Here is a 27,421-nt window from a genome sequence, read left to right on the forward strand (position 1 = left end):
GACGCGATGGACGGTACGTGGCCTAATGAAAACCGCGTTCCTTCTTCGTTGACACTTCGTTCGAACGTTGTATAGATCTTTCGTACCGGCCCACAATTTAAGCTTTGCCTAGGACCCAAACCGGGTTTCTGGCACTGTACAATATTTACCTCTATGAGCATAAGCACCGGTGCACATTACCATAAGCATTAGTTTCCCTACACTTCCCATATTCCTACCTTAAATCCGTAAACATCACCACTTTCAAAATATGTTCTTACCACCAAGTCAGACATTTTGTTATAAATGTTATAAGTTGTTGAAAAGTGTAAGTAAATGGCCAAAGTATTTATATTATTTATCTTAAGATCTAAAAAAAACTGCTAATTTAAATAGAGACGTTGGAAGTGGTGGTCTGATATAATTTCCGCATTTTGGGGCAATCCCCCATACTAGATTACTCAAAAGTGGAAAGAATTGCGACCATTTTTAAAGCCGCGTAGTTTGATATAGAAAAATTCGTAAAAAAATATGGTTCTATATAAATGTACTGAGATAGAAGGGGTCGAAAACTGGCCTTTAAGCTGGTGAAAGTGGTAGTGTAGGGAAACTAATGCTAGGGTATGTATGTGCCCAGCCTAATGCAGCGAAGGTGCAGTTTAGTCCCATGTTAATGAGTTGATACAAGAGGCGGATCCGAACTGCTTGTGGTAGTAACCGCCAGTCTGTTGCTTGCCCTAGTGGATTGCAACTTAGCGTTTCAAACTACGATGCTAAAATCTTGCCTATGACTAGTGACCACGTTTTATCGTACTCGAAGTACTTCTTAGGAGAGACAGCCCGGGGCTTAGATAGGTGGACTTTATGGATCTGGTAGACATATAAGAATTTAATTAATTTTGAGGAGCAAAGTTAATCATTTGCTTTACTGTGGAAACATATAACTGGTGGTGCCCTGCACGATGTCTATATTCTCGCTCGAACCAATCTATTGAGAGAAATCAATACCACCCTCTACATTAAGCTTAATTCCAAGGAATGCCAAGTCTTCACTAGATAAAGTGGCATGTCACTATCTCAACACCTAAATAAATGCAGCTGTGATCCCTGATTCACACCTTAATTGTAGACAAAACCAATCAATGTACAGATACACACAGTCTCCTAAATACATACTAAAAACATAATTATCCATGTGTAACGCCCCTATCAACCCCGCATTTCAAAACTGTAAAGTTCTTGGTCGCTACGGGGCCGGCCACCCTAGAGCCTGCACATTCCGCACTCTGATACGCCACATGTCCCGTATCGGCTATCACACCGGCCAACCCGGTGTTTTCTCCATGTTTACCGGTAACCGATAAAGATAAGAGGTGATAACTTATACTTAAAGAAGTAACGTTACGGATTGATCTCGTGTGGTGTACCCCTCATTTTACTCTCTTTTTCTTTTTATTCTTCAATATCACTGTCAAATCCCTGTTTTGGATTGTACACATTCGGGTTGTGGTTATTATGGGCGGTCTCGATATAACTTCTGCGTCGCAGACGCCTGTCTTCGAGGAGCGGGATGGGGATGCAGGCGAGGTTCTTAAAGTGCAGAATGAGGATGAGTTGCGGTTGGCACAGATGGGTGGGTGTCTATTGTTCACGCCATGAGCGCGAATAACGGTTAACGATGGCGCAGGCCATAAACAAGAGCTGAAACGCCATTTCTCTGTTTGGAGCTTGATCGGATTAGCGGCGAATTGTACTATTTCTTGGACAGGTTAGTTCGGTCGTGTTTTTCGCCGGAAGCACTTCATATCTAACTCATAACAGGTCTTGGTCTAGGACTAATCACGGAAATAAACGCCGGTGGGCCAGGCGCACGTAAGAGAGACCCGATATCAAACCTCAATCAGACCCCTGACTGATACTTCACCAGTAATCTATGGTTTTATCCTGGTTTTCATCCTACAATCATTCGTCGGCGCATCACTCGCCGAATTCGTCTCAGCTTACCCAGTCGAAGGAGGAATGTACCATTGGATCGCGGCAATTGCCCCAAAGAGATACAACAGTTTGCTCAGCTTTGCAACTGGGTGGTGTACCGTTTTTGGCTGTGGGTAGACAGATCACAAATGAATATACCATAGGTGCTAATGGGAAATAGGGATCTTCACGACCGCCTCGACAAACTTGATCTATGCTACAACAGTCATGGCATTGATCGCGCTATATCACGACGGCTTGGTTGTTCAACCGTGGATGACCTTTGTGGCATATCAAATTCTCAACATTTTGACTGCTGGTGTGGTTATGTTTGGGAATCGCTTTATTCCGATGATCAACAAATTTTCATGTAGGTGGTGCCTTCTTCCTGGTGCTATCTCCTGTGGCTGACAATCTATGGTAGTGGTATACTTGCAAGTGGCTTGGTTTGTCACGATGGTCGTGGTGGCTGCTTCGGCACCCGTGCACAATGACAGCAAATTCGTGTTCCGGACTTGGATTAACAACACTGGCTGGGAGAATAACGTTATTTGCTTCATTACCGGACTAGTGAATCCAATGTATTCACTTGGTGGCTTGGACGGGATTTCGGTGGGTTACTCTCATTCGGAGACAAAGGAAGACGTTAATCATTTCATAGCATATCACTGAGGAAATGCCCAATGTAAGTTTGGCTTGGACTACTCGCCAACCCTGTTTATTGACATCATTTTACAGCCTGGCAGAAACGCCCCATTGGGTCTAGGTTCGTTTGGTATGGGACTCTTGTATAGATCATCTTGCTGACAGCATGTATAGCAATCACACTCTCAATCGCCTTCGTAACAGGACTATCCTATCTCCTTAGCCTGATGTTCTCAGTTCAAAACTATGGCAGCTTAGCTGATACACATACCGGATTACCTCTCGCCGAGCTCTTTTGGCAAGTAACCTCGACAAGGGGTGGAGCATTTGGGTTGGTGTTCATGGTATGGGTTGCTCTAGGTCCCTGTGTAATCGGATCACAATTGAGTGAGTTTCATGCCAGTGAATTGAAACAAAGTTCCGTTCTCTAACAACAACAGGCACGGGCCGGGTCTTTTGGGCCTTTGCACGCGATGAAGGCCTGCCTTTGTCTAAAGTCTGGGCACGAGTTAACCCGCGACTTGGCTCCCCTTTCAATGCACAGCTGTGTGTTGCAGTGATTGTTGCCCTGTTAGGCTGCATCTATCTGGGATCTAGCACGGCTTTTAATGCTATGATGAGCTCCGCTGTGTATGTCCCTTCTATACTACGAAGTGTTTAACTCAGAGAGATCTAACAGCGCTGACAAAACTTCAGGACCATAAACAACTTTGCGTTCCTTGTACCGATTCTCACGAATGTTCTCCTTCGCCGTCGCACTATGCATCGTGGTCCATTCTTTATGGGACAAACCATAGGAATGACAGTGAATATTGTTTCCGTTGCGTGGCTGATATTTGCGATTGTGTTCTTCTCATTCCCATATCAGATGCCTGCTACCGGTATGTAATAACCTATGCACGGAACCCCCTTATCCTGTTGCAGTATGCTAATATACTTCCTCCGCAGCGTCAAATATGAATTACACTTGTGTTGTTGTAGGTGGATTTTTGATTATTGAGCTTGCTTGGTGGTTCATTGCGGGCAAGAAATATTCACTCACTGTACAGCGAGCCAAAGAGGAAGGTGTCGTCGGTGAAGCATCCGTACAGGGGAAAGACCTTGCTTGAGTTTATTTTACTAGTTTGCTTGCAGTCTCAGATATCTATGTACTTGTTTGGCTATTTTTTCCCTCAGTTCACATACAATAGTGCCGATCCTGGCCTTATGCGTTGCTACTATTGCTTGATACGTGGGGTAATATTGCCCTGCCCTCCCTTTTAGGAAATTGGTCGACATCAAATCCTTTACAGGCATCCTTACCGAAATACCTTCATTCTAAGGTGAGTCGCAAGACAAGCAGATAACTGAATAGGTAATATTGTGGAAGGAAAGGTACAGGTCGCCTAGGAGCTTAGGTACAGTAACTGGCTTTAAGCAGCACCCGCACGGAGGATACTTATTCCAATTCCCCCAATACGAATGCGAGGCGGTTTCACATACAGTAAAATGAGCCGCGGCAAAACAGTATACAGTACCTGATCTCCACAACGTACCCCACTAAAACATCTGCAGGGTCCTTCGTTTGAAACAAGCATTGACCAAGACCCTCGATCTGACACTCGATCTCATAGGCTATCAAACATGAATGGCCCCAAGTTCCACTTGCCCCAGTTTCCCATTTTGACATCACTTACCTAAAACGTGACATGGTATTCAGTAGCGTGATGCATGGCGTCTGGAGCTTTCAAAACTGGCAACTGACAGGGGGATGCATCAAACACGCCCTGCTAGTCGATGCAACAGTGTGTAGATCATTGCCATTTTTGTCGCTTACATTGTGCCTTTATTATAATATCCATACCCCTGATCGGGTATGGCTTTGCGAGGCAGCTGTTATAAAGAACAGTAAAATTCCGGGGCAATATGTGTATCAACTATTTGAGGTATATCTAAACAGAATATATACACTATGCATTATATCACCGCCACCACCCTCCTTTCACTAGGCCTTGCCTCAGCCTACAACATCCCCGATAACCTGAAGCAAATCTACAACAGCCACAAAGTATCAACCCCAAATATACCAACCACACATTTCTCCAACTAATGACCCCCAGTCCGGAAATTGCAACAACAAACTCGCAGATGGCTTCACAGATGGAATCAGCGGCGCATCAACCTTCGCCTACTGCGGCGATATCCACGGGGCAATCTACCTCCACAGCTCCGGTAACGGCGGCCAATATGACAACATGGACGTAGACTGCGACGGTCTGAATGATAAGGGCGGAGACTGTGGCTCCGACCCGACTGGGCAGGGCGAAACTGCTTTCAAGGACCAGTTGAGCCAGTTTGGCATTGAGGATCTCGATGCTAATCTGCACCCCTATGTCGTATTTGGTAATACCGATTTCGATCCGCAGCAGTATGGTATGGAGCCGTTGAGTGTTATGGCTGTTGTTTGCAACAATCAAGTGGTGAGATGCAATTCCCTTTTGAATAAGATTGAGGAGTGTGAGGTGTGCTAACATTGCGGTCTTTAGCTGTACGGTATCTGGGGTGATACGAATGGCGCGGATTCAACTGGTGAAGCGTCGATTTCGTTGGCTCAGATGTGCTACCCCAATGATGGTATTAATGGTAATAATGGACATACAGAGGATGATGTGCTGTACATCGGATTCACTGGTCAAGGTGCTGTTCCTGGTAGCAGTGCCAACTGGAAGGCTGGAGATCGCGATGCCTTTGAGGATAGCATCAAGGGTCTTGGTGACAAGCTGGTTTCTGGTCTCCAGGGGTAGATTTTGACTTGGGACTGTTATAAGCGAGATCTCTGTTGTTAATTAGGTCTTTTTCACACATCACTCGCACCGCCTTATAAATGAACTGAAAATTGGCTCTCTACATCCACTTGTTGTTTAGTCCGTGGCAATATTCAAAAGCGGGCTGCTCTTTTCTTTCTTCCCAGAAATCACTTCCCCTTTTGTATGTTGTGAGAAAATACAGGGCAACTGAGCAGCACGTGATGGATCCCGGCGAATCTTGGGTACTTGGAGCCACTTCATTTTCAACTCAACAAGTGCTCGAGGGGATTTCTCCTCGCTAGCTTCAAGCCGATAGGAAAGATCCATGCATATCAGCTATTTTTGACATCAGCTCGAGCATCTTGACAAATACTAGACACGGACATGCCGATCACGGGGAACTTCGACCGTTTAACATCAAAGCAATGGCACTATTGAAAATCAAAAAAAAGCAGCGCACTATTTGCAGATCTCGGAAACAAATCGGCGATCCACATATTGCATCATGGCTCCAGCCGAGGCTTTGATCGGCGAGATCTCTGTTCCTCTAGAGACCTCACGATCGATCGATCGGGAGAATTGGGCGCCCACCCAAATTACCAGGCCGATCTTTACCCAACTGCCCAGAGTACCTGGCCAACTTCCGCGATGGAACTTGGTTTAGTCGCCCGCATTTCACGAAAACCATGGGAGACTATTGAAAAAAAGTCCTGGTAGCTTGGCCGTCAATCTAGATCAAGTCATTGTTGAATAACCCGACCAAAGGTAATGATACTTATCCCTCTCGCTTCCTTCGCTCGATCAATCGCAGATACAAAATGGAATCGCCGAGTATCCCGGACAATCGACCTCACAAGGCAGCCTTCATGGCACACACGCCTGAAATTGTCGAGCCGAACGACGATACCATCACCAAGACACATGCTCTCTCTGTACGCTCCGATTCTCCTCCCTGGCAAGCTTACGAGCCATCGGCCTTTGGTCAGCCGGTGATTGGGAGGCCACCGACGGGATCGAAAATCAATGGCGAGTCCTCGCGCAGGTATTCCATGGACCAAGAATCCATCGTCGATTCAATTGGCAACCAATCTCTCGGTCACCACTCCATAAGAGGCCAACCTGACAGGCAGTGGCAGTACGGCCAGCATCAATTTGACCAGCGATCGCTCACCAACCTCTCTCTGGACCAGCAGTCTGTAGGAAACCAATCGCTTGGACACCACTCTATAGGCGGCCCACCGAGGGGTTACTACTCGTAAGACAAATTCCACGACCCCCGAAATCATCGCTAACCATGCAGATCGCCTACGTCCCCAACCCGCGATGTCCACTCGTCCTTCTCTACCAGATCAATGCGACGGAACTTCGTGGTGAACGAGCTTCCAGTTCTGCAACAGACAAACCCCAACGAGGGCTCCGAACAATTTTACCCGATTGTTGAAGAAAACGAGGAACAATCTTACAACCTGGTCGCTCCATACGAAGGTGACGCAGCCCCGCTGCATTCTCTGGAGCGACAAGCGGACTTGATGTTTTGCTCGGAGCATATGTTGGCGATTCTCAATAACCCGCGTTATCTTGCGCGTTTCCGCGAGTTCCTGCACCAGGAGCGCCCTGGGTCACTTTCGACTTTGACTTATTATCTCAATGCCTGCAAGTCGCTCAAGGCTATTGAGTATGCTAATGCGCTCGTGCGATTGGCTATCGATGTGCCAACGGCTGGTGTTGAAACGGCCGAGCAGCCTGTTGGTCCTACTGTTACCACCGCGCTTGAAGCTCGTGTGCAGGCGGCATTGGATGCTTTGACTGCGGAGGAGCTGCCTGCTTTCATCACTTCTACTTGTATCAGCATTACTAGCAGAGTTGTTGAAGAGCGTGTGCGCGGAACCCTCCCGGATAAGTTCCAGGGTACTGCAGATGCGCTGGCTGAGGTGTTCTGTTTGACGGATCCGTCGCGGCCAGATAATCCTATTATCTTTGCTTCTGGAGGTATGTTTGCATTTCAACAGTTCTAAGTGAAGGTTCGCTTACTCGGCTCAGAATTCCATCGCACTACTCAGTACGGTATGGACTATGTCCTCGGAAGAAACTGTCGATTCTTGCAAGGCCCAAAAACAAATCCCAACAGTGTGCGGCGTATCCGAGAGGGGATTAAGGCCGAGAGACACCACTCCGAGCTCTTCCTCAACTAGTGAGTAGCTTCACATACTACATATCTGAGCTAAAGCTAAGGCTCAAACAGCCGCCGCGATGGCTCTCCATTCATGAACCTCCTTCAATGTGCACCTCTTTGCGACAGCCGTGGAAAGGTCCGCTACTTCATCGGTGCCCAGATCGATGTCTCAGGACTAGCGATGGAAGGCGCTCAGATGGAATCCCTACAAAATATCCAAGCGCAAAAGGAAAATCCCTCAACGAACGGCTCCACGACCAAAGAGTCAAAGAGCGAGTTCCAAGAACTAGGCGAGCTTTTCAGTCCCCGTGAACTCCAGAACGTGCGCGAACACGGAGGCAACCTATTCCAACCGATCGTCAACGAAGATCCGAATCATCGACTCTTCCTGCAAGATTCCGATACCGAGACCGAGGGCGGCACCCAAGATCAACCGCCATCCCAGTCAAATCCCACACCAGCTCCATCTCCTAGCCTTTCCCTGGCCGGTGTCTACAAACACGTACGTTCCAATCGCACCACGCCACCTGGTATCCAGATAGTTAACAAATGATACAGTACCTCCTCGTCCGCCCATACCCCTCCCTCCGCATCCTCTTCACATCTCCCTCCCTCCAAATCCCAGGGATGCTCCAATCCTCCTTCCTAAACCGCATCGGTGACTCAGGCGCCAAACGCGATAATATACTGAACGCCATGATGGCCGGCCGGAGTGTCACGGCGCGCATCAAGTGGGTGACCAAGTTTAATGATCAAGGCCGCAATCGTTGGGTTCATTGTACGCCTTTGTTGGCGAATAATGGGCAGATTGGTGTTTGGATGGTTGTCGTTATTGATGATGAAGATGAAAATTCTGTTAGGTGGACTGGTAATTGGCCTTCTAATTATTAAGGTATAAAAAGAAAGGTACTGGGGAGAGAAGAGGTGAAAACCACTTGTATATATGGTATTTCATTATGGATTTAATGAGAGTTTTCGCTAAACGTTTTCGGGCTGTTCAAGGGTTTCCTTTGGATTAGTGCATGATTCAGTTCATTTCGGGTTTGCAGAATGAAATGTTTCGCCGGATAACTTAGTTCTAGGCTTATACATACAGGACCCTAAGATGGAGACAAAACATCTCTTTAGATAAACTAGATAAACATTCAGCTACTTTGCCACTGACCAAATACCTCCCGTTTCGAGCTATAGTGGATATCTTAGCATGTCACGCGATCCACGCCCCAAATAAAGTTAACCTCCCAACCTCGGGCCCCCAGACTAAGTAAAAAGTGACATGCTGATGTCATGACCCAAGTAATGTCAATCTTCATAAAGTGACCTCCACTCTACACATACGGAATCCGATCTTCACATATGGAAACGATCACTCAATGAAACCCATCATGAACACCCGGCATTCCCTCACACGTCTCATCCAACAAATTCATACCCCGTTCGAATCCCACATCCTCAGACCCGGTGTATCAACCACCCTAAAACAGCACCACGCCCCATTAACGCAAATCAGACGACTGAGTCTATTGGAACATCACTCACACAAATTGCTCAAGGATGTATGGTCTATACCCGTCCTGCCGAGCTACAATACTCACATTGGGTAGTTCCAACTTCCAGTACCGAACGGGTTCGTCGTTACGAGTCCGGCGGAAGCTAAGAATGTCGTTATCGATATTAGTGAGCCCATCCCCCTCCAAGTCTACTCGGGCTATATCGAAACTAACCTTAAACCAAATCAGATGCACCGTCTGTAATAAAAGCCCAAATCCTAGCGGGCGGCCGCGGAAAAGGAACATACGACAGCGATGGCAAAGGTGGCGTCCGGATCGTCAAGACGTGAGTTCTAAGAATCAACTACAACAAGAGACCAGCCCCGACCTAACCAAATCCCGCAGACCAGGCGAAGCCTTCGAAAACGCAACAAAAATGCTCGGTCACAACCTAAAAACAAACCAGACCCCACCACCAGGTCTCCCCGTCTCAAAATTATACATCTACAAAGCGGTAACCATATCGCACGAATACTACCTAGCAATGACCTTTGATCGACAACACTCCTCCCCAGTCCTCCTGATATCAGATGAAGGCGGAATAAACATAGAATCGAACATCGACAGTCTACACCGGTTATGGTTTAACCTCGAAACCGGTATGACCGATGAAATCGACGCTTATATACAAGCCGAGCTCGGGTTCTCGGATTCAGAAATGGGGAGGGTGAGACACATCCTGCAACAAATGGTGAAATTATTCAGGGAGACAGATGCAACGCTGTTAGAATTGAATCCGCTTGTACGAACCGAGCAGGGGGACTTTGTCTGTTTGGATGCGAAGTTGCATTTTGATAATTCGGCGCGATACCGACAGGCGGAGATTTTTGAGTTGGAGGAGCGGTCCGCTGAGGAACAGGAGGAGTTTGAGGCGGCGCAGTTGGGGCTTTCTTATGTGCGGCTTGATGGGGATATTGGGAATATTGTTAATGGGGCGGGACTTGCGATGGCGACGAATGATTTGATTGGGCTTTTTGGGGGGAGGTGTGCTAATTTTTTGGATGTTGGGGGTGGGGCTACGAAGGAGACTTTGGCTATGGCTTTTCGGATTTTGGGAAGGGATCCGAGGGTTAAAGGGGTTTTGATTAATATTTATGGTGGTGAGTATATGCTCCCTTGAGGCATCGGGAAGGTGGATGGCTGATATGTTCCTAGGCATTGTCCGTTGTGATATGATCGCCGAGTCGATTGTTGCTGCTGCGAAGGAGATTGGAGGATTCAAGGTTCCTGTTGTTGTCCGTCTGCAGGGTACGAATAGTGACAAAGGATTGAAATTGGTGAGTCAAGGTTGCAGGTTTGGAGTATGTTGCTTTCATGGCTGACGCGGATCATAGATCGAGGAATCAGGATTGGACAATTTATTTGTAGAGGCGGATTTTGAAGAAGCGGCGAAAAGTATTGTTCGACTCACTCCTAAAAGTGGTTGAATATTTGACTATTGAGAATTTGGATGCCAGAGATATGAATTATTTTGGGGGTTGAGAGTGCTGAGCACTACCGGTTTTGAATACGGCTGATAATTGGAGAAAAATACGGAATCAACGAACTATTGACTAAAACGCTGACGCATTTCACAATGTCAACGCTCCTCGAGAACCCGAGATCCCAATATATAGATCGTGCAATGCTATACCTGAGTAGGGATAGCATTCCTCGTTGATATCACCTTTTGACTGGTGAAAATATCAAAAGACCTCGGAGTTTTGTCCTCCAATATTTGCCCCAACGCTAGCCAACGCTAGGAGATCTGGCGTCGGTAACAGAACCCCGATGCAACCTCATCGCTGATATCCCTCCTGCACGTCAAGGGTTGACCCGGGCTAGTCTCATGGCACAGAACATACTCGCGGCAAAGTCACCAACAGCATATCAGAGACTAGACCACAAGATAGGACAAACGACAATGCATGAGAAGACATGGACAGTACTATGTATCAACTAGCCAACCCCGGATCATTCACTCCATTAATCCGGAAATACCCCAGATGTGCGAGGGGAGATAGCAGGACGGCCAAACGGGATAGATCCCGATCAACTTGGAGATATGATCGCAAACACCGTTTTGCAATAATCCCAATTCATGCCATTTATGACTTATTTTGTGTTATTTAGTGTTCTTTGATTCAAGTATGCTCAATGTCCATATCTAATGGTTCGCCAGTCTAGACTTGCATACTTTCGAATCCCGAGGCCCAAGCTCCAAGCCCGGGTTCCAGATCAATGACGTCACACTTACCACTTTAAAGTTCCTCAAGCTACAAAATTCCTCTTTCCTGCAATTACACCAAAAAAACAACATCCCTAAAATCATCAATTTCTCAATATCTACCAATATGTCTGACTCACTCGCTATCTTCCGCCAAAAACGCTCAGACGAGCTTGCAAAGCTCGCCGACGAACACATGCAACACGACCTCCAACCGAACGATCGCGATAAACTAAAAGCAGCTGCTTCCTCAGTCTCTCTTTGGACAACCGTTGGATCAGCCGTTGGTGTGAGTCTGGGGTTACTCGCTGCGATTCGGCTGCGCAGCACTCGCAAGGCGCTTTTCTCAGCTATGCGTGCGCAGGAGAAGCCTATTAAGGTTATTTTTGAGAATGGGAGAACTGGTATGTTGGAATAGATTTTGTTCAATTAAGATTTGGATGGGATGGATGGGAATAATGTTGGCTGACGTGCATTGCAGAGTCCGTTCCTGATCTTACGCCGTTGTTGAAACCTACTACTTTGGGTGACTTTGCGACTTACTTCTTTGCTTCCCTTGGTGGGTTGCTTTTAGGTGGTGAACTTGGTGGGTATTCCATTCCATATTTTTCAGAGTTGAAGGCATTCTAACGGTTATCTCGGGTGCGTAGGGTTTGCTGGTGGTGCGGCTAGTGGAAGCCGGCGTATCTCGGCTGATCCGGAGAGTAAGAAGAGGATTGAGACTGCGTTCCGGAGATTCCGATCTGATGTTCTGCGGAAGCAGGCTGATGCGTTGGATAAGGGGGGTGAGGGATCTGAGCTGCTTTGAGGATTACGCATATGTCTAGGCTAGACGCATCACTTCGTGAAAGCTCATAGAGTAACACGTTGGGAAAGCTGTATGATATGATATTGTTGATTTCGCTCATATGTCACAGTAATCGTATCTATAGGTTTAGACCTCGAGGGCCTTCAAGAACGCAGGGCTTTCATGGCCCTGGGAAACCTTGGAGATAGGTTTGAGGTATGCCTCTGAAGACTGCACGCTCTCTTGGATCTTGCGGACGTAGAATTGAGCAACCCTGAGCCACATAGCCTTCTCGCTCGCACTAGCTTCAGATCCCTGCCAAACCCAGAGTCTGCTGCCAGTATCGTAGAGGAAGACATCCTTTCCATCGAAATCGGACCGGTTGACACGTTGTCCATCCTTGACAAGATCAAAGGACAAGTCGCCCGATGCATCACTGAGTCTGAACAGCTTGCGCGATGGAGAATCAGCACTGGTCTCGCTCGACCTCTTCCCGAAACGACCGGGTCTCGGCGCCTCCAAAGTAGACGGAGCCTCTTCTTTCCCGCCGAGCAAATCGACAATGAGCCTCGACCTCGACTCCAATTGCGAGAGGACCTCAACATCAACATGCTTCGCAAGAGTCATATCATTGACCACCTGCGCAGCCTTCGCCTTCTCCATCGGGCTACACTTCTTCCCCTGCCAAACCCAGATCTTGTCTCCCTTATCCAAAACAAAGACATCGTTCTCATCGAGGCTCTGCCAGGTCGGCTCGACCTCATGCACGATGAGCGAATCAATCCGGCCAGCACCAGGGTGCTTGAAAATCCGCAGAAGTGTCAGGATATCCTTCTTAGCCTCAGGCTCGACATGTGTAAAGCCAGACCGGACACCACCAGACCGGATAGAGATGTGACGGAATAGCGCCAAGAACTCATCCGAGGGGGACTGCTGCACCTCACGATGCTGGGTCGCAGCACCATGAAGGAACTCATCCAGCTCAACGGTCTTGTAAGCGGCGGTACCGGCTTCATCCTGAGTAGTCTTGCTGCCGAGCCAGAAAAAGATGTCATGGCCTAGTTTGTCGTCGCCGACTTTGTACGAGTGCAGCACGATGAAGCTGTCTCCATCGTAGAATTGGCCAAATTTTTCCCTGGGCCAGGGGATGACTTCGAAGTTTTCGATGCGCCAAATGTAGAGCCCGGCTTCTTGGCCGATCTTGCCGCTGTTCCAGGCTGGCTCGCTGGCGGCGAAATTGTACTTGACGCGGTGGTCGAGGTCGGATCCGATTAGCTCCACATTACTATCTTTGACGTCGTATTCCTTGGGGTGAACTAGTCCTTCGTGGGGAGACATGATTGATGATTGAGGTGTGTTGATGATGTTGATAAATGGACCGATGTGGCGGTGGGTGGCTTAGCGGGGCATTGTCCAATGACGTCGTTCAATGTCGTGGTTCTTTTTTTAGCACAACCACATCACTGGATGTATACAAGGGAGGGAAAATAGAAACATATCCATGACCTCAGCATGGAAATCAGCAATTGTCAAGGATGAGCATGATAGCCTTGGGTAGTGATGAAAGATATGCAGATACATATAATCAACGGCCTTGATGTGAGAAGAAATCCCCCATACTGAGCAACGCGGGCAACTGACGACTTTTCCCCAACTTGAGAAAGGGAAAATTTAGAGGTCACATGTGAGACACGTCTTTACATCTTCTTTCGCGTTGAGGAGAGTTCAACTTGTTTAAAGAATTTGGTTTGTTTGCTTTCCCCGGATTTCCTTTTTAGGCTGGCGTGGCAATTGGGCGACATTTTCCAATCTTTGGGAGGGAGAAATATGATGGGCTGACATAAAAACGCGTCTGGCCAATTTTAAGGTTTTTTAACCTTTTTGGAGTGTTTGCTCTTGAGGCTGCAAGTCGCGTTCTCGTTCCTATTTGGGAAGACGTGGCCATTTCGTGATGAACTCCCAACTTTAGGAGGGGGAAATTTAGCTGATGAGATAATCAGGACGAGTCAATTAGAGCCTAGTCTGTCCATTATTTGACTTGTTTGCTGCTGACCCCATGACCTGTGGTTGGACATGGCCATCTCGCAATTCTGCCCATCCCATCTCGGCAACTGCGGCTTGATTGGAGTCAGATTCCAAGTACCTGGTATTATTAAGAGCCTCACGCTCCGTGTCTCAGCTTTCCTAACAATGCATCCATCTACTATCGGCCGCCACACTCCCCAACATGAAAGTTCCTAACCAAACACCCCCAAGAACCGACATGAAGTAACCCACGTTCATCGTCATCACCGCGAGCATTCTGCAACACCGTCAGCTACCGCATTGCAGGCTGGTTAGCTCGAATGATAGCCGGGAGATAGAACTCACAATAGATAAGCGACACCAGCAAGAACAACCTCATACGTCGCCCGACCAGCAGCAGGGTTCACACGCCACGATGTCCACCGGCTCCCAATCTCCTGCGCACTCAACCGTACCCCAGAGGGAGCCCGAGGCGACTTGCCAGCTTCAACGTTCGAATGATCATGAAGCATGTGATCGTGAATGCTATCCGTCCACAAGCGACCCTCGAGGATCGGCTTGAAGGCCAGAAGAACTCGCATGATAACGGCTAGCGCAATGATGAAGATGCATGTACCGGCATACTGGCCTTGCGTGCCCGGTGTCCACTCGGTGGAGAAGAGAGGTGTTTTGAAGGAGACGAAGAAGGTCATTGCCATGTCGGCCATTGACATGGACATGTCGGACATCCCTGACATGCCGGACATGGACGACGAGGTTGATGTTGCCATGGATATGCCCGTTGCTGTACCCATTGACATTGCCGTTGTTGTCGCCATGGACATTGTCGTTGACATGTCTGACATGTCCATTTTGGCTATTCAATTGGTGAACTGAGGATGAAGAGAAATTATGTTATAAGAAAGAAACAGAGAAACGGCAATTTTGACCTATATGAGTCAAAGAGGGGGAGTACATGTACTAAAAAAGTGATCGGGAACAAGCGAAAAGAACCTTGGGAGTCAACTCACGGACAATGACACCCGAGTTCCCACGAGGACAACGTGGTCCACGCGGGTCAAAGATTTCAAAGATTAAGGGGAGAACCTCGCAAAGTTGAGGGAATTGACGTATATCGGTGGGTCCGCTAATGCGCTTATACCAAAACCTTCTCATACTCCCTCACTCATTTCGGCAAATCACAACGGCCCCATTGAGATTCATGGCTCGGACCCTCCCGAAGCCCCTACACATTCCTGCATACGTACAGCGCGGGCAATTTGAGCATGTTCTAATCCAATCATTTTAGATATCATTTGATCATTCTGGTCTCACACTGGGCAGGGTACCCGCAGATGACCGAGTGGGACAGGTATTAGTAAGGCGAATGATATCCGGGCGAGATAGGTTTCATGTTTTTTTTTGCCATAACACTTTCGCAGAACGACTGTTGACCTCCAACGGATGTGGTAGCAGAATTTCAGCAATACCGCAACGATGAAGATGGAACCAAGCACGGGTATGGTCCCATGGCTGGACCAGCCTGTCATGCTACACTCGAGTCGCGATGCAGGCAAATGCACAATGACTCCAGAGCAGTGCGCACTCAAGACCAGCTACTGGGTGTTCTGGTATGAAGCCGATCATCGATATGCCCTGCCAACGGTTGCGTTCTTTCTGGTTGCAATTATCCTTTTCACAGTTTCACATATCGCATCCAAAGCTGCACCACAAAGCCTCAGGAAAAAGTCGATATGGTCACGTCTCGTGGCGACGTTTCGCTTCCTTTCCTATAAGAGCTGGAGATTTGGTGGCTGGAACACACATTCTCTCGGTGTTTGCTTGCTTGGGGCTGCTGGTGCGGTTTTCTTCTTTGGTGAGTGACCTATCCGCCCTAACCCTTCTGGAGGACAATTGTTGCTAATCAGAGTTGCATATACAGCCATGACCCTTGGCCCTCGTCCATACTATTGGCCTAACACGAAGGAAATCAGCTTCGGAAATTCTCCTCCCATTGCTACCCGTGCTGGATTCTTAGCTCTTGCTTGCATGCCGTTCCTAATGTGAGAACCATACCTTCAACCTGGGGACATCAAGAAAGCTGACCAGTTGACAGTGTCCTAGGTGCCAAGGCAAACCCCATCACAGCATTAACAGGTATCTCCCACGAAAAGTTGAACGTATGGCACAATTGGGTCGCATGGGCTATGTTCGTCCTGGCATTAACCCACACCTTCCCTTTCATTGTCTTCCACGCCTGGAAAGGCGATCTTGTTGCATCGTGGAGCGAAGGCGGAGTCTGGGTGACTGGTGTGGTCGCACTTATAGCGCAAACTTGGCTGACATTCATGTCTATTCCTTGGATCCGGTACGTTCCCCTTCAACAGAGATCTAACAGTTGCTAACAGCTATCCCCGATTAGAAACCGATACTACGAATTCTTCAAAGCAACACACTACTTCATGGCACTCGTCTTCGTTATCTTCTTCTTCTTCCACTGTGACTTCCGCATGTCATCCTGGGACTATTTCATCGCAACAGCAGTTATTTACAGCCTCTGCTGGCTATACTCCCAGTGCAAAACATATATCGAGCACGGCTTCAGACACAAGGCTAGCCTTGTATCCGAAACGGATGACACGCTCTGCGTTACTATCGATACAAAGATGCATTGGGCGCCCGGTCAACATATCTTCCTTCGATTCTTGACGTGTGGAGTTCACGCATTCACCGCTCATCCCTTTACCATCTGCTCGTTACCGCAGAAAAACAAGAAAAACCAACTGGTGTTCTATGTCAAGCGGCGTGGTGGGTTCACCGGCCGACTGATGAGCATGGCGCAAAAGAATCCGGGCGTGCAAGTACCTGTCTTGCTAGATGGACCGTACGGAGGAGTTCCCGAGCACAAGCTAGCAGACTCTGACAAAAGCCTCATTATCGGTGGTGGTGCCGGCGCCGGCTTTACACTCTCCATGCTGGAGGACTTTGTCCGACTTTCTTCCTTTCATAAGGGCAAGGTTGAAATGAAGATGGTAGTTGCTACCAGAGATCCTGGGATGCGCGCATGGTTTATTCAGGCATTGGAAGACATGGCACTGCGAAATTCCCACGAAGGCATTATCCCGGGTCTTTCTGTTCACATCCACGAGACGCATGCCAAGCATCAGGTTGTGGAGACACAGATGGAGACAGAAACGGTGCTTCCTGATCTGAAATTGAAAGAGGATGAAAAGACCACCAATGGGGCTGTTAGGGAGACATCTACCACGGAGATGTTTGGTGTCCAGTTCTTCTCTGGTCGTCCAGATCTGCCGGCGTTAATTCGGGATTTTTCTGGACAAAGTGGTGTCTCTGTCGGTGTTGTGGTGTGTGGGCCTTCGTCTATGACCCACGATGTGGGTGAGGCTGTTTCGTCTGCTCAGTATAGAATTCTTGCCAAGCAGAATAATTTTGCGCGGGAGGTTTGGCTCCACACTGAGAACTTTTCGTGAGTCTTTGCTTATCATTCAATCGCCTTGGACCCTGCTAATATTCAATCAGGTATTAAACAACACTTGTTCAGTCGCTAGTAATAGTGGAATCAAAGATTTTGGAAAGCAATGTTCGGTGTATTATGAATATTAAAAGGATATAGAAGACTCCATCATGTAACGTACGAAGATTCTTACATGAGATATAGCTCACAAAAAAAGGTGCTGTCATTCGCCCCATAGTTGACGGTTCTTTCGGCGCCGTCCAGATCCGAGCAGATGCGAATGTTATCGTTTTAAGAATGATCCAATTAGAAACTCCGGGCGGTGGTCACATTGTGCAGCTTCGCACCGGCGAAAGAGGTGACCTGCAGTCCTTGGCATTAAACATGCTCATTCCTGCTCAACGCCAATATTGGCGCCCATCTAATAGTACATACTATTGTCTGACACATGTCGCGCTTTGACCTTTTTTTCTTTAAGCTGCGAATTTATAGCGGGTATATTAATATTATTGCGGCTGCCTCTTTGCAGTCCCTCCAAGATCCATCTCTGTTTATTTCAACCGTCATCATGGATATGTCAATGGGCACTACCACATCTGCCACACCGGCCGCGACGTCTTCCGCTTCGAGTATGAGTATGGACATGGGCGGCGGTGGTCACTCATGCAAGATTTCAGTAAGCGACCATTTATACCCCAATTTGGTACAAGACTACATTCTAATCCTATCTTCTCTAGATGTTATGGAACTGGAACACAGTCGATACATGCTTCATCACCAAATCATGGCACATAACCTCCAGAGGAATGTTTGCGGGTTCTTGCATTGGCGTTATCTGTCTCGTTATCTGCCTGGAGTTCCTTCGCCGATTGGGAAAAGAGTATGACCGTCTTCTTTTGAGACAGCATAAATCAAAGGTTGCGGCGACGGAAACGAACCAGGCTTCTTCTGCAAAATTCCCATCTTTTGGGTTTAGGCCTACGGTTTTTCAACAGATGGTTCGGGCTTTGCTGCATATGTGTCAATTTGCTGTGGCGTACTTTGTTATGCTGTGAGTTTTTTTTTCTCTAAATCTTGACTTTTATGACTCCAATGACTGATTTTTGATAAGCCTTGCGATGTATTACAATGGGTACTTCATTATCTGTATCTTCATTGGTGCATATATTGGCTCGTTTATCTTTACGTGGGAGACCATTAGTTCTGGGTGAGTACCTCTTCTGTTGCGGCCACAGTTCATCTTATAGCTAACATTGTTATGTTACACAAAAGTGATGGGAAGCAGACAAGTGTAGCAAACGAGTCGACTGTCTGCTGTGGCTGATGTTTCAGATATGGCATCATCTATGAACGGGCGTCCAGCCTTCCAAAGCTGTCGCGTGTATGATACTCGAGCATTGTTTAGTTTTACGAAGCCCAACAGGTTCGGATATTATAAACACCCCGGATCTAAGTACAGTAATGTTCGAAATCAACTATACCTCAACACTCTTCGACTTTAATTCCCGAACCCTAGTTTGAAACACGCTAATCCAGATATGGTATGTCCGTCGATCCCCAAGTTCCTAGAATAGAAGTTGTATTTTACTGGAAGACGCGTGCGTGGCACGCTGTGGCCCTGAAACGATGAAAGAACTTGAACAGCGCATTTGGCAACGCCTATGAGTTTAGCCAGGGAAGCAAATAAGGTGAGGGGAACCGAGTATTACACATGTTCCCACATAGTATTTCTAAAGCGTGCAGCACCATTCTGATGACATAGATAAGCCGCCATCTACATTAGACTCGATTTGACTGATCTTTTGGTATGATGGTTGCATTCTAAATCTAGCTACTCCGCGTATAACTCCGAATAAAAACCTTGCATCCTGGCCTATGTGACTATCTTCACCACAAAGAGAAGAGACACTTCCCCGCGTCCTACTTACTGCATTAAGAACTGCTCATTTTATGAAGCAAAAATGGCTGAGACCAAGACCTTGAGGGCTTAGTGCCACTATAATAGTAACAGGAAGATCATAAACAATGAAATAGATTTTCAGTTGGCCACCAGAATGATCCTTTATCTATGTCCTCTTCAAAATTCAAGTTCTTGGGCGAATGGGATATGCTCCTCGCGTCCTCCTCGCCATTGTTTCCTTATCTGGTCGACAGGCTTTCTACTATTAACAGTAATGTATGGCCCATAGATACTGCTGAATCAATGAATCATCGACTAGGCAGAAGAATTGCCATACGCCGCCACGAGGCCCTGGAGCCACCGGTCCCTGAATTCATTGGCCGGCTCCTCCAGAAGCTCTCGGTCCGAGACTCTAATCTCTAGAAATTCATGCCCTTCACAAAGCTTAATTTTACCCCCCTGCTCTTGGTATTTGTTTATGCATTCAGAACAGAAGTCCACATCCGGGCAGGTTCGACAGACGAATCGGCTGTCTGTCAGCGAATCTGAACATGAATCACAAACAGCCGGTGAATAATGAATTGCATCATCTCCCGGCGGTTGCGCATCTAAAATAAATGAGATGCGGGCGGACGGTAGGTCATCTATGTATAGAAGGCACTTTCCAAGTCTGTAATGATGTTTATATCCCTCGACTAGGGCACGACTGGCGAGCCAGAAGATACCTTCCCTTAGAGCTGAGGTACGTTTCACACGGTCTGTCGGGGGAGGTTGCGGACAGTATTTCAACAGCGCTTCCAGAGTCGGTGGATCCAGAGATGCCCAGTCCAGAGAGGATCGACCGTATATGTCCAATCGAAAAGCATCGGCCCCTAGAGACATGAGAAAGCCAGCAACCTCAGCCTGGCCGGCCGATGTCGCAAGATGTAAAGCGGAGGAGCCTTCGTGATAGAGGGTCACATCCACTCCGTTATCCTTCATCAATTTTATTATTTCCGTGTTTCCGTTGGCAGCGGCCTTTTTCAACGGCGACCGCCCACAGTGACATGGCTGGAGAGACTGGAGAGTCTTCACAGTCTGTTCCTGAAAAGCTTGCAGTAAAACCTGAACCACTTCGGTGTTCCCATACATGGCGGCGTAGTGCAGGGCCGTATGATCCCCCTCTTTGTGAACTGCGCAGGGATCCGCTCCAGCGTCGATTAATAATTGCAGCACGTCAGGATGACCGCCTACTGCAGCGGCGTGAATTGGCATTCTTCCTCCAGGTTCACCCACTGATGCATTCATTCCCATGTCAAGGAGCTTTCGGACGAATTCAGTGTGACCATGAACGGCAGCAAGGTGGAGAGCGCTAAGTTCATTGACATCTAACGCATCCATTGGTACCCCGGCACGACATAGAAATGGAATAATGGCTGTATTGTCGCCTAAAGCAGCTTCATGTAAGGCAGACCGATTACCCCTTCCGAGATCGTTAATCGACGCTCCGCCGTCCTGGAGGAGCTTGGCCATTTCTTTTGATCCAAAATGGGCGGCGAAGTTTATCGGAGGGTCTCCGTTGGAAAAGGGCTCGGTGGCATTGGCCCCAGCATCTAGTAGCATCTGAGCCGCAGTCTGTCTATTATAGACAACAGCGTTCATAAGGGGTGTATTTCCAAACCCGCCCGGAACATCCACATCCATATCACGGTCCATCAGAAACCGAAGGATTTCCTCGTCCCCACCGACTGCCGCGTGGTGCATGATGGTATCGCCTTCTACATCGACGACGGAAATGTCAGCTCCGTGATCGAGCAGAAGCTGGAGGGCATCCATATGTCCGCCGGCAGCAGCCAAATGCACTGGGGGCTGGTATTCCACTTCCGGGAGATGAGTGGCGCCATCGAATTCTAGTAGTAACTTCATCATATTGCATTTTCCGTATGAAGCAGCCAGACATAATTGGGCATAGATCCATTGCTTGACATCGTTCGCGTGCTCTGGTGGCGCTCGTTTTCCTGCCTCCAGAAGAGCGCGCGCTACTGATTCAAACTCTTCCATTACTGAGTCTGTCAATGCTCCTCCCCATTCCCAATCGTTGTCGGCTGGGCGTGCAGTATGCCCCGCCCCAGAAGCGAGAAGGAAGCGAACTACGTGTTCGTGATTTTGGAGGGTGGCCAGATTGAGAGGGGTACGAAGTATCTCATCCGGCATCGACACCGGCACTCCGGCCTTAAGCAACAGCTCAACTGCCTCTTCATGTCCTTCAGTGGCCGCATAATGCACCGCTCCTTTTCCGTTGATCAATTTCGCTGGATCCGGGTCTTGATCCAAAAGCTTTTGCATCGACCGGACTCTGCCACGTTCTGCTGCCCATATCAGCGGCGTCTTGCCATCGCTTCGGATGAACGTAGCTGCACGGCTATACAGCTGCTTCGAGAGGAGCTCATGGAATCGCTGCGCCAATTGAACGAGTGAGTTCAGGTCCATCAAGCTGAGGTGTTCCGCCACCCCGAGGATTATTTCTCCAGGAGTATCGACGAATGAGGGTATAAGGGAATGCGTCATGATCGTAGTGTCAGAAAATTTGATTCTAAAGAAATTTTCTGGGAAGATCCCAATATTTCAAACAGGAGTAGGGAGGGCTGTGCGACGAATACGAGCTGGTGGGCCGTCATACCTTTTATCTCGTCCTATTGAGGCACTTAGTTCGCTGTCAGGCCCACTGATCGCCCGAGCGACATTTCAGCATAACTAACTTGGTAGCCATCTTCCGCCCATACCCACCTTACATACATAGTGGGATCTTGGAGTCTCTTAGTGCGTACTAACATATAGTATTCCAATAAAGAGAGAGGGGATAAGAGATCGCCGCGGAACTTATAATGGTCAAAAATACTCGTAGGTGTAGTTACAACATGGTCAAAATTACACCGTTCTCCCGCTACACGATTAGTGGACGATAGACGCTAAATTTGTTCCGGTTGGAAGATTGAACGAAATTATTTCCTCAGCCACTAGAGGTTCATGCGAGTGAAGTTATAACTGAGCGTGTAGTAGGAGGGAAGTTACAATAATAAACTTACGACTTAGACGCCACCTATTTCATGATCTTGCGATAAGCTATTGAAGCAGCAGGGGGCAAAATTGTTCATCCCGTTTCGCTGAACTCGCAAATCTATAGTGGTTAGGGAATCATTGAAACTAGAGCGTAGGTACACCTCATGCTTTGCGTGTGAGAGAGCCACCAATGATTTCGCTTAATTTAGGAACTATTATTTGATATCTTTCATACTATATTCAAAATCACGGTTCTCTAGCTATGATGTGCCTTCGTAGCCACGAGTGAATATCGACACCGGAGAGACATGATACTATCCGAAAGCCTAGTACATAGTATGAGAAGTTGCCAAATTTTCAGGTTACTTCTTATTAGACATATAAAGAATTGATCGGTGCCGATCTCTAAACCCTCCGTTTGATCCCTTGGACCTGGCCCACCTGAGGTATCACATTGAAAATGTGTGTTCTCGCTGGATCTCGCTGTTAAGCGTTGTCAGATCTCAGGAGGCGCTTATAGCGTACGACGCTGGTATTCCGAGCACTGACCATATAAAGTTAAACAGAGAATAGGTACTCCCTGAGTGGTAAAATACCACCTCAATTCGACATAGTCTTTTACTGTAATGACCTGACGCATGGCAAGAACCCTTGTTCGTGTAGCAAATATACACTCCAACAGTTCCAAATGTGTCAGAAGTGCTACCATGGCTACGCTTATGAGATATTCTTTCTGAACTGTAATTATGCTCCTACTGGCTACCCTCTGCCTCTACCTCTGCCTCTTCCGGGGCCTGGTTTCGGCTGCTCCATTCCCTGCCACCGCTTTCTGGTCTCCTGCAGTAAGTCCTGCGGGGTTTTACCCTCCGCATTTGGTTGGTTCATCAACATAGCAGTATCCTCCCCGGCAGCCTCCTTCAGAACATGCATCATCTTATCTTGAAGTCTGATCTTGTTCACAGTTGTAACTTCCTTATCTCTCCCATCACGGCGTACATGATCATTCAGAAACCCCCGCGCTGCCGTATGAAAGGGCGTCTCGCAGAGAGTATTCCGAGCCCGGAAATCCGCCCTATGCTCAATTAAGAACTTTGCGGCCGAGACCTGCCGCAAGTTCTGAGCGAAGACATGCAATGCCGTTTTCCCGTTGTTCTTGGCATGATTGATATTTGCACCGTGAGACAGGATTAAATCCAGAAGCATGGTCTTGATGGGGTCACCTTGATGGGAGTTATGCCCTAGTAGATGTAGGATGGTACGACCAGAGCTATCGGGGATCCGAGGGTTAGCCCTGTATTCGAGTAAAGTGCGGATAGCAAGTTCAGCGTGCTGGCTACAACCGCACATAGCGTGGCTTATAGCAGCATAGTGCAGCGGCGTGGATCTAGTGTTGTTAACAAGATTGATACTAGTAGAATCATGGTCTAGGAGCAGTCGAAGGGTCTCTATGATTCTAAGCTGCTTATCCAGAAGTCTACAGTTAAACCCTCTAGGATCGCTAGCTGCCCAATGCAGTGGGAGTCGCCTATCACTGTCATAGGGGGAAACCAGCTTAGGGTTGGCATTCTTCTTGTAATTCTGATGATCCAAGAGCAACTTAACAGCATCAGAATTGTAAAATAAACTTGCTAGATAGAGCGTCGTGACATTATACGCGTGAACTCTTATGGTCCTGGACTGAAATGGTACCCTGGCATGATGGACATGTTGATGCTTAAGGTAGATATCGGCACCGCAATCAATGAGCCGTTGAATTAATAGACTATTAGCCCTTGACACAGCAAGCCTAAGCACACTGGCTTGTACCTGACTTCCCTAAGGAGAGAGATCATTTGGCAAAGGGGGAATAATATCTGTCGCTGAACAGCCCCGGTCGAGAAGGAGATTAATCAATCTATGGCCCCGCGCAATCCGATTTCGAATCCACTCATTCCAATAGAGACCCTCATCTTCTACTCCATCGGCGTCTTTGTCAAGATACATCAACGACCCCGTAGCCGCGAGGATCGGCGTATCTCCGGAGTCATCTCTCTGATGCAAATCCACCGTCCCGAGCGGTAATCGATTCTCTGGAATGTCATGGCTATCCAAAATGAAGCGCACCACATCAATATTTGCTGTACCACATGCATCGAGCAGCAGATGTAATTTGGGATTGAGCCTCTTGACAACCTCCGGGGCCGCAATGTACACCTCCAAGAGGATGTGAAGAGACTCGGGGCTGCCGTACGAGGCAGCATTGAACAAGGTATCCTCCAAGTAGGGCGTCCCAGGGGCAATCACATCCTCAGGAGAGCATGAGACGATAAACTGACGGAGTTGAGGAAGGTCGTTCTGCTTGATGATGTTCACGAGGCGGTTTCTGCGCCTGCCAATCATTTGAGAGGGGGATTCCGGGAGGTCCAAGGGGTACGAGATAAGAGAATCCCTCTCTGCCATGATAATTTATTCTCCTTCTTTTCTTTCGTGCTTTCCTTCTTATACCAGTGTTGGAAAGAGAGAGTGCATGAGAAGGGGGAGATGGAAGAAAAGAGAGGAAAGTAGAGAGTTTAATGTTACTGCCCCACTCTTGCTCAAGATCAAGACCATTTTCCAGCATCACATCACAGACTTGACGAAATGCAGCCTTAAGGGTGTCATGAGTGACATTAGACACCTGCCACTCACTGTATTCCTTAACCGCTTCATCCCTGGGCCCAGGGATATCGAGCGAGCTTAGACGTTTCGGATCAGCAGCCGTCTGGGCGGCAGAAGTGTCCAACCCCGTGACGGCATATTACGATGGCAGCACATTGATATTGATACACTACTCAGTAGCTTGAACTATATCGGCTTTGCGTTTGGGGCTTGGTGTTCGGCAGCTACATTAGGCAGTCTCATCATGGCAGTGGTCTGCCGTGGCACCAGTGATATCCAAGGCCACGATTCTTGGTGCATACCCTTCGGCTTATTCTTTATCGTGCCAACACTTGTTGCCTGTGGTGTCTGGTTTACCGACGAGGTACGGCCGGATACCCCCTGCTGTTATCTACGGTGCCGAACACGCTGCATCTTAGATGTTCCAGTGTTCTGCATTCCTTATCTGCTTTACGCCCCGTATGCGAACCTAGGGCTCCAAGGTTGGATTTATATTTGGGTCCTTCGCTGTTCTCGCCATCGTATTTTCTTACTTCTGCGTTCCAGAGTGCAAGGGCAAGTCCTCGAAGGGATAGATGAACTCTTCGCCAGAGGTGTCCCACTCTGCAAGTTCGGCGAGACGACCACGACGCGAGTTGATATTTCTAAGGGGTGGCAGAGTATCAGGATTGCAGGGGAAGACGAGTGCCTAGCACCCCTATAAAGAGATCGGCAACTAGATCGAGACAGGCATATTTCTAGTCGTCGGTGCGAGCCTCAACCTCTACTTCATCTACATAGTCATCTACATAGTCCGGACTAAGCTCTCGCTGTCTTAATAATTTGTTCTGCTACCTCTTCAGTGGCTTTCACTACCGTAAGCTCGTGCCCATGTAATCCCGCCAGCGAGGCTATATAAGGACTTCGGTTGCCCGCCTCGGGCACAAAATCAAGTCTTCTGCATGTTCCTCTGCCTGTTCCAGTTGCTTCTAGCCTTTCTCTGCTGTACGACATAGTCAATCAGAGCTAATATTTTGTACTTTAGTCTTCGCTCTACATGGTTACAATTCTACCTGTCCTGTCTTTGTTTGTGATGAGCACTTTCTAAGTACGCACTGTAAAGTTGAGATGTAGCTCTTTAATTAATGTGAGTGAATATAATCATCCGGTGGGGGTTAGGCTTTTTAGTAAAGATTGATTTCATTCGGGAATTCTGTTGGAAATGGAACGTTGTATTGCCTATGTATAGTTGATCTGTTGATGAGTTAACATGGATGGGCTTGACTCAGTTGCTGTATCTGATGTACACCGGGAATGGACCCCCTCAAACCCTCTGCGCCGCCACTTCTGCCTGGATTCCGGTACCAGAGGTAGTAGCGTCGGCTGACGCCTCGGCATTGTCCGACTGTCGAATGAATTGCACCTTGAACTCAATGCTGAAGCGCCCACGGGGCAACGTCCAATTGCGATATTCACGCCAGGGCCGGTAGCTGAAGGACAGGAAGCATCGCACGAGGAACAGAGCCAAGTGAATCAGTCTAGATGTCCAGTGGGTGTTAATATGTATTAAGAGAGCAGAGAGGATATTTTCGGAATGACTGACCCGAACACCACAGCCAACCAGGATACGATCTGGGCGATACGGATGAACCATAAGGGTACATCTGCATCCCATCCGGGGCCGTCGAGGCCCAACATCGATAGACTATTACCGATTGAGAATACGGCGATGGCGAGGTCTAGGATCAAATTCAACCAGAGCCAGATAGGTCGATTCCAGAGATACAGACGAGCCAGATTAAGGAACGAGATCAATCCGGCCGCCAGGAGCTGTTGTCGCTGTGGTCAGCGGCCTATTCTCCTGGTGAGGAGTATATATGTGCGTGACATCAAAACATACCGTCAACAAGAGGGCAACTAGAGCACTCTCTGGTGGCCAGGGCATGATATTCCTGATTCGGGCAAGAAATATGAATATGATGGTCAGGTCCAGAACAAGGATGAAGACCGCGAGCAGTGCTGAGCTCCACGTCAAAATGAAGATGGTTTTGGCGCATCGTTGTTGATATCTTTCCACAATGGGAGCGTATCGTTCATCATTCGGGGATCCTAATTCATCAGCTGTGGGGTCCAACAGCAGCGGGGTATCTTCAGTGGTTCGCGACATTATGTAAATAATGGGATGAAGAGGGCAACGTGGCAATATTAATCGGAAGAGAGTCGAGAAGTTGTCCGGTTATCATGACTAACGTACCTAGGTAAAGGTCGCGGAATGCCTCCCAGGCAC

General features: G+C 47.9%; 12 protein-coding genes across 12 annotated transcripts; 6 read left to right on the forward strand and 6 right to left on the reverse strand.

Moving 5' to 3' along the window:
• Positions 1 to 1,494: 1,494 nt before the first annotated feature.
• On the forward strand, positions 1,495 to 3,707 carry N7446_004751 (uncharacterized protein; the record flags this gene model as incomplete). The annotated part of the gene is made up of 12 exons (XM_058513500.1): positions 1,495 to 1,612; positions 1,667 to 1,747; positions 1,801 to 1,851; positions 1,907 to 2,083; positions 2,135 to 2,323; positions 2,378 to 2,565; positions 2,615 to 2,638; positions 2,692 to 2,719; positions 2,773 to 2,985; positions 3,039 to 3,228; positions 3,295 to 3,479; positions 3,547 to 3,707. 12 exons carry the CDS (start codon positions 1,495 to 1,497, stop codon positions 3,705 to 3,707), a joined length of 1,605 nt encoding a protein of 534 aa, XP_058374829.1.
• Positions 3,708 to 4,549: 842 nt separating this feature from the next.
• N7446_004752 (glycoside hydrolase family 75 protein) lies at positions 4,550 to 5,381 on the forward strand (the record flags this gene model as incomplete). The annotated part of the gene is made up of 3 exons (XM_058513501.1): positions 4,550 to 4,645; positions 4,698 to 5,057; positions 5,124 to 5,381. 3 exons carry the CDS (start codon positions 4,550 to 4,552, stop codon positions 5,379 to 5,381), a joined length of 714 nt encoding a protein of 237 aa, XP_058374830.1.
• An 821-nt stretch (positions 5,382 to 6,202) lies between these two features.
• On the forward strand, positions 6,203 to 8,448 carry N7446_004753 (PAS-associated; the record flags this gene model as incomplete). Its single annotated transcript, XM_058513502.1, has 5 exons — positions 6,203 to 6,639; positions 6,685 to 7,373; positions 7,425 to 7,575; positions 7,627 to 8,059; positions 8,116 to 8,448. The coding sequence occupies 5 exons, from the start codon at positions 6,203 to 6,205 to the stop codon at positions 8,446 to 8,448; spliced, it is 2,043 nt and encodes a 680-aa protein (XP_058374831.1).
• Positions 8,449 to 8,942: 494 nt separating this feature from the next.
• N7446_004754 (succinate--CoA ligase subunit beta) lies at positions 8,943 to 10,534 on the forward strand (the record flags this gene model as incomplete). Its single annotated transcript, XM_058513503.1, has 6 exons — positions 8,943 to 9,113; positions 9,162 to 9,234; positions 9,297 to 9,393; positions 9,453 to 10,207; positions 10,263 to 10,384; positions 10,442 to 10,534. 6 exons carry the CDS (start codon positions 8,943 to 8,945, stop codon positions 10,532 to 10,534), a joined length of 1,311 nt encoding a protein of 436 aa, XP_058374832.1.
• Positions 10,535 to 11,440: 906 nt separating this feature from the next.
• Positions 11,441 to 12,121, forward strand: N7446_004755 (uncharacterized protein; the record flags this gene model as incomplete). Its single annotated transcript, XM_058513504.1, has 3 exons — positions 11,441 to 11,717; positions 11,795 to 11,899; positions 11,964 to 12,121. 3 exons carry the CDS (start codon positions 11,441 to 11,443, stop codon positions 12,119 to 12,121), a joined length of 540 nt encoding a protein of 179 aa, XP_058374833.1.
• Positions 12,122 to 12,247: 126 nt separating this feature from the next.
• On the reverse strand, positions 12,248 to 13,438 carry N7446_004756 (gelsolin family protein; the record flags this gene model as incomplete). Its single annotated transcript, XM_058513505.1, has 1 exon — positions 12,248 to 13,438. One exon carries the CDS (start codon positions 13,436 to 13,438, stop codon positions 12,248 to 12,250), a length of 1,191 nt encoding a protein of 396 aa, XP_058374834.1.
• An 846-nt stretch (positions 13,439 to 14,284) lies between these two features.
• On the reverse strand, positions 14,285 to 15,029 carry N7446_004757 (copper transporter family protein; the record flags this gene model as incomplete). The annotated part of the gene is made up of 2 exons (XM_058513506.1): positions 14,471 to 15,029; positions 14,285 to 14,402 (listed from the first exon to the last, which is right to left on the reverse strand). The coding sequence occupies exons 1-2, from the start codon at positions 14,974 to 14,976 to the stop codon at positions 14,285 to 14,287; spliced, it is 624 nt and encodes a 207-aa protein (XP_058374835.1). The 5' UTR covers positions 14,977 to 15,029.
• Positions 15,030 to 15,601: 572 nt separating this feature from the next.
• N7446_004758 (uncharacterized protein) lies at positions 15,602 to 17,651 on the forward strand (the record flags this gene model as incomplete). The annotated part of the gene is made up of 5 exons (XM_058513507.1): positions 15,602 to 15,980; positions 16,047 to 16,167; positions 16,221 to 16,472; positions 16,527 to 17,591; positions 17,645 to 17,651. 5 exons carry the CDS (start codon positions 15,602 to 15,604, stop codon positions 17,649 to 17,651), a joined length of 1,824 nt encoding a protein of 607 aa, XP_058374836.1.
• A 2,143-nt stretch (positions 17,652 to 19,794) lies between these two features.
• Positions 19,795 to 22,026, reverse strand: N7446_004759 (uncharacterized protein; the record flags this gene model as incomplete). Its single annotated transcript, XM_058513508.1, has 1 exon — positions 19,795 to 22,026. One exon carries the CDS (start codon positions 22,024 to 22,026, stop codon positions 19,795 to 19,797), a length of 2,232 nt encoding a protein of 743 aa, XP_058374837.1.
• A 1,251-nt stretch (positions 22,027 to 23,277) lies between these two features.
• N7446_004760 (ankyrin repeat domain-containing protein) lies at positions 23,278 to 23,865 on the reverse strand (the record flags this gene model as incomplete). Its single annotated transcript, XM_058513509.1, has 1 exon — positions 23,278 to 23,865. The coding sequence occupies one exon, from the start codon at positions 23,863 to 23,865 to the stop codon at positions 23,278 to 23,280; it is 588 nt and encodes a 195-aa protein (XP_058374838.1).
• Positions 23,866 to 24,333: 468 nt separating this feature from the next.
• N7446_004761 (uncharacterized protein) lies at positions 24,334 to 24,957 on the reverse strand (the record flags this gene model as incomplete). Its single annotated transcript, XM_058513510.1, has 1 exon — positions 24,334 to 24,957. One exon carries the CDS (start codon positions 24,955 to 24,957, stop codon positions 24,334 to 24,336), a length of 624 nt encoding a protein of 207 aa, XP_058374839.1.
• A 1,501-nt stretch (positions 24,958 to 26,458) lies between these two features.
• Positions 26,459 to 27,301, reverse strand: N7446_004762 (uncharacterized protein; the record flags this gene model as incomplete). The annotated part of the gene is made up of 3 exons (XM_058513511.1): positions 26,459 to 26,672; positions 26,738 to 26,964; positions 27,035 to 27,301. 3 exons carry the CDS (start codon positions 27,299 to 27,301, stop codon positions 26,459 to 26,461), a joined length of 708 nt encoding a protein of 235 aa, XP_058374840.1.
• Between the last annotated feature and the right edge of the window lie 120 nt (positions 27,302 to 27,421).

Source organism: Penicillium canescens, assembly GCF_028828765.1.
Source record: "Penicillium canescens strain IBT 15451 chromosome Unknown utg000003l_segment0_segment0, whole genome shotgun sequence".
Classification (NCBI taxonomy): domain Eukaryota; kingdom Fungi; phylum Ascomycota; class Eurotiomycetes; order Eurotiales; family Aspergillaceae; genus Penicillium; species Penicillium canescens.